General features: G+C 36.7%; 1 protein-coding gene across 1 annotated transcript; it reads right to left on the bottom strand.

The window, feature by feature from the left end:
* Positions 1–239: 239 nt before the first annotated feature.
* LOC122343103 lies at positions 240–2,382 on the bottom strand. Its single transcript, XM_043237435.1, has 4 exons — positions 2,315–2,382; positions 1,047–1,351; positions 652–951; positions 240–393 (listed from the first exon to the last, which is right to left on the bottom strand). The coding sequence occupies exons 1-4, from the start codon at positions 2,380–2,382 to the stop codon at positions 272–274; spliced, it is 795 nt and encodes a 264-aa protein (XP_043093370.1). The 3' UTR covers positions 240–271.
* Positions 2,383–4,608: the final 2,226 nt, after the last annotated feature.

The following is a 4,608-nucleotide window of genomic DNA, read 5'->3' on the forward strand; positions in this document are numbered from 1 at the left end:
AAATCTTTTGGGATATTTAAGTTTATTTTTTTATATATATACATTGACATAGGAGCAAAGGAATTTGAATGTTATATTTAACAAGATGTTTTTATGAAGAGCAAAAATTAAATAGAAGTAATTTAAGGTTTACGTTTGTTTCAGCATAATAACATTTAGTTTTAGTGTGTTAAATAAATGTTTATCCTGTTCGCCCCGCGACCTAAAGTGTGTTTTTTTGAATTTTGGCCCTTGTACAACTGAGTTTGACATCCCTGGACTAAAGGGTGTACTATGGTCGTGACTCGTGTATAAACCAGACACTGATGTTGTGAGTCAGTGATGGTGCACCTGGTCGTGTAGTTTGTCTTGGTTTATTCTTGACTGGGAGCGGTTTTGTTGAATCGACTGCAGCTGCAAGAAGATGAACGCTTTATCATCGACACACTGTTAAACATTCATTTTATCATCCTTGATAAACTCACATGAAATATAGTTTGCGCTTGAATTATCACGGGATGAGAGTTATTTCTGTACAACATTAAGTTGTTTATGCCTAATTTTTTAGAGTAAAAAGCTGCAGCATGTATCTCTTTAGTTAGTCCTCAATTAACTACATTATTAATCCTCATGTTGTGTTTGTGAAATCCATTGGGTTTGGTTTTCTTTTACCTGAATACTTGACAGTATACGTGACCGAGGTCTTCGGTTGATTTCTCTGAGTAACCTCACATCTCCACTCTCTGTTGAGATCTTCATTCTGGAGTTTTGTAGTCAGAGAGATGTTACAGTGTTCTGAGGAGAATGAGATCTGATATCTGGAGTCTGTCTGTAGATTCACACCAAACTGATTCACCCAGATCAGCTGAACTTCATCACGGACCAAAGAATCACAAGAGATTAGATCACAATACAACTGACAGGAGAGAGTCACAGAGCTGCCTGGACTGATCTGAGAGGAGGATGAAGTGACTGAAAGACAAAATAAAACAGAAATCATTGACACTGAACGTGTGAGATTAAACGTAAAGAAAGGATTTAATCATACAACTTAAAGAAACACTCACCATGAAGAAAATGCAGATAAACGCGTGAATCATTTCCTTGTTGTTCATTCTTTCCTTGTTTTCCAGTCACAAATTGCCGGCAGATGTAAGATCCATGATCTTCTTTCGTGACTTTAGTGATGTTCAGAGAGCAGTCAGAGCCCAGACTCAGTCTCTCAGATCTCTCTATGTCTTTCTTCTTTTTCCCTCCATAAATCAGTTCAACTGTCCCTGATTGTTTGCTATACATCCATGCAGTTGATGTACAGCCAAAAAGAGCATTATTACAGGGCAGACGGACATTTTCACCAGAACTGCAGAACACATGAGTATCACGCGCCCACCGGTACCTAAATGATGATAATAATTATTAAAGCTTGAATAAACATTCGCAAAAGTTGTCTTGAGAAAGCAGTGGTTTAAAATGCTTGTAGTTTGAATGTGTTGATGTGAAGAAGTTTGAAAGTAGAATAAACAATAGACGGATAAATAGTCGCTATGTGATAGACCCGGGTGGTTGCTAGGTGTTGCCATGTGTTTCTAGGTACTCAGGTGCTTGCTAGGGTATTCTGGGAGGTTGCTATGTGATAGATAGATAGCTGGATAGATTTCAGACATTTTCTTGATGAATAATCTGTAAATACAATCTTTTTGTCTCATGTTTTCAGTTCAGGGTAGTTGCAGAAAGAAACGAAGAAATCAGGGTTAACAAAAATTGATTAAATGAAAAAAAAACACCCTGTGCTTGCAAAGATGAGTAATTTATGATGATTTTTATTTTCAAAAATCCTTATGAATGCAGATCGAGTGAGAACCATATATATATATCTATAAATATATATAAAATTTACTGGGACTACATTATATTACAGAACAGATGCACTGATGTATTTGTAGCACACTTGAAACTGTCTTTCATACAATAGTGCACTCAAGTGGTAACTAATTACGTTTTTAAAAACAAAGTATGTTAAAAGTGCATTTTAGTTCATGTTCATGGTGCAGAGTTGAGTACACTTAGATGATCTTAAGTTCATCTTAAGAAGTACTAAACTGTTTTTTTTTTGCATGTCATATAATCTGCTTTCTGGTATACTTCATAGTTTAGAGACTTTAGAGAGTTTCAAATGTACAATTCTAAACAAGCAATAAATAATAAAACGGTATTTACATCACTTGAATTTCATCAAAATTTCATTGTGCCGAGTTAAGCTTCAGAAATCAAACTAAATTGTTTAAATAGACCGTTGTTCAAATCGTGCATCTTTTATGGTAAAGATAATAAAGAGATTTCTTCACCTGTGAGAAGTGCAGAGAGAACGAGTCCCAGCAGACACATCTGACTCTTATCAGCCATTTTCTCTTACTGTCCAAATAATTGCATCTCTTCCTTTAAACGTCGCCAGCTCCTCCTCCAGACTTTAAGATCCTATTTAAGATCGCCCACACTATACCGATGAATTACTTTTCTGCTCATCAGTTAATCTGAGGCGGTTAACACTTATTGTAGTTTGAATTTAATTGTAGAATTGAGACTTTGAAGAGCTATTTGTTTGCTTCATTGCGAGGTTTTCAGTCAGCCAAATGCTGCCTTTAGATAGCGTGACGACATCTAGGAGACGTCTATGTGACATCAGCAAGACGTATTATTTAGGTAGTTTGCTCATCTGCAATACGTCTATTGAGCGTCTCCTTTTAGATGTCTAATAGACGTCGATTAGATGTCTTTGAGATGTTATGCTTTTCAAATGCATGCACAACTGACGTCTGCTAGATGTTTGTAGCCAGCAGATGCTTTCCAGATCAAGAGATCTTTAACAGACATCTTGCAGACGTACGTGTGCTATCACAGTAGACACATCTACATCAACATCTACATTTCAAAGAATGAGCTTGAATCATTGCCTCAATTGTTGTGTAACTAAAACTTTTTCTCTTCCCGCTACTAATGGCTGTATTTTTGGTGTGTTGTTCTCGTTGTTGTTGAGGTGTGTTAGCGTGTGAATACAGCACGTGAGAACTATGTAGGTTTCACCGCACTGCGACCAGCTCTGAACACAGTTTAGACTGAAAATCTCACACATTCTGATGAAGTTCCTCTTTAAGTGATTTTTGCTGTATAGTTGCTGCAGACCATTTACAAATTACTGCCAGTTTCGAAAAAAAAATCGGCAGCCGTCAGCAGGAAGTGGCTGACACTAAAACCAGATGTCGACTGTCGCTAAAAAAAAGCGGAAATGGAAGGCGCGGCAAGACAGATAATTATATAAATGTAGAATAGTTTTCAATGCATATTTAAATTAGTTTTTAATTTGATTTTATATAATTCATATTTTTGTTTAAAAAGGTTTATTTATGAGATGCACTTATGTTGTATATTTATTATAAAAGCTACACACACAAAGACCTGCCTAGAAGACAAAAAGAGAGAGCGCCTCAATGAACTTTATTTAAAGTCATTTCGCTGGGTTACGATTTCAGACATTTGACTTTACGACGATACGCATACAATTGACATTTGACAAAAATGACTGCAATTTCCAAACATCATGGCCCAGCCTCCTTAAAACAGGTAGTTCATCCTATGGATTAGATTAAACCAGGACTAGGTCTTTGACATTAACAGTTACAGTTTCTAGAATAGTGTCTTGGCGAAAAACATCACCTGTGAGCGTTTTAAGACCAAACAATGGAAGTAATGCATTTTAAGTTACATCAGTGCAAGTTTTTCTAGAAAGACAAGAGATAAAGATTAAACATGTGAAATGCATGTGTGGTTTGTACAATGTTCACCTGTGGCATTATCCTCAAAATATATGGCATGCTTCGCCTGAAAGTGTTCGGGATCTGAAAATGCCTGAGAATCGAGCGCTTAATCTCGTCATTATACATTACTGACACTCTATTCTCCAATTTGATACCGAAATGATACCATTTCAGAAGTTGAATAGCATTTACGCGTGGATATGGTTTTGCATGTTCTGAACAAATTCACTTTTTGGAAATGTAATGCTTCATTTTCTTGTAATAACCGATATCCAGGTACACACAAGGTGAAGACAGAAATAAGGGAAAGAAGGGAGAATGTATAGAAAGAAGTAGTTCAAATAACGAAACTGTTTGGTCAATTGTTACAGTAGGTTAACGGATATCGGACAGTCTTCTGAAAAGTTCAACACACAAAACGATTATGGATAGTGTTGCGTGTGTAACTTCTATAATTGAACCATTGAACTAAAGTAGGCAAAGTTACACTATCGATAACAACTAAAATCAAACTTACGACGCCACAATTACTTTGATCACTAATTTCCGAACTTATCTCTAGAAAAATCGCCGCCATTTTTGAAGTAATTGTTAGGTGATTGGTTGCGCCCACGTTAGTAGATACTGATTGGCTGCTACCGAGTGGAAGGCGGAAGCCGATCTGCGATTCCATTTGCAGATGTTTATTAGAAACACACACACAGATGAGAATGGTCAAAGACAAGCAAGGGTTGGCAACAGTAATTTCAGTCCGGAAGGCAAACATACACAAAGGGATATCCGTGGGCAAAGTCGAAGGAAGGCAAAGGTCAATAAC

Source organism: Puntigrus tetrazona, chromosome 4 (genome assembly GCF_018831695.1).
Source record: "Puntigrus tetrazona isolate hp1 chromosome 4, ASM1883169v1, whole genome shotgun sequence".
In the NCBI taxonomy this organism is placed as follows: domain Eukaryota; kingdom Metazoa; phylum Chordata; class Actinopteri; order Cypriniformes; family Cyprinidae; genus Puntigrus; species Puntigrus tetrazona.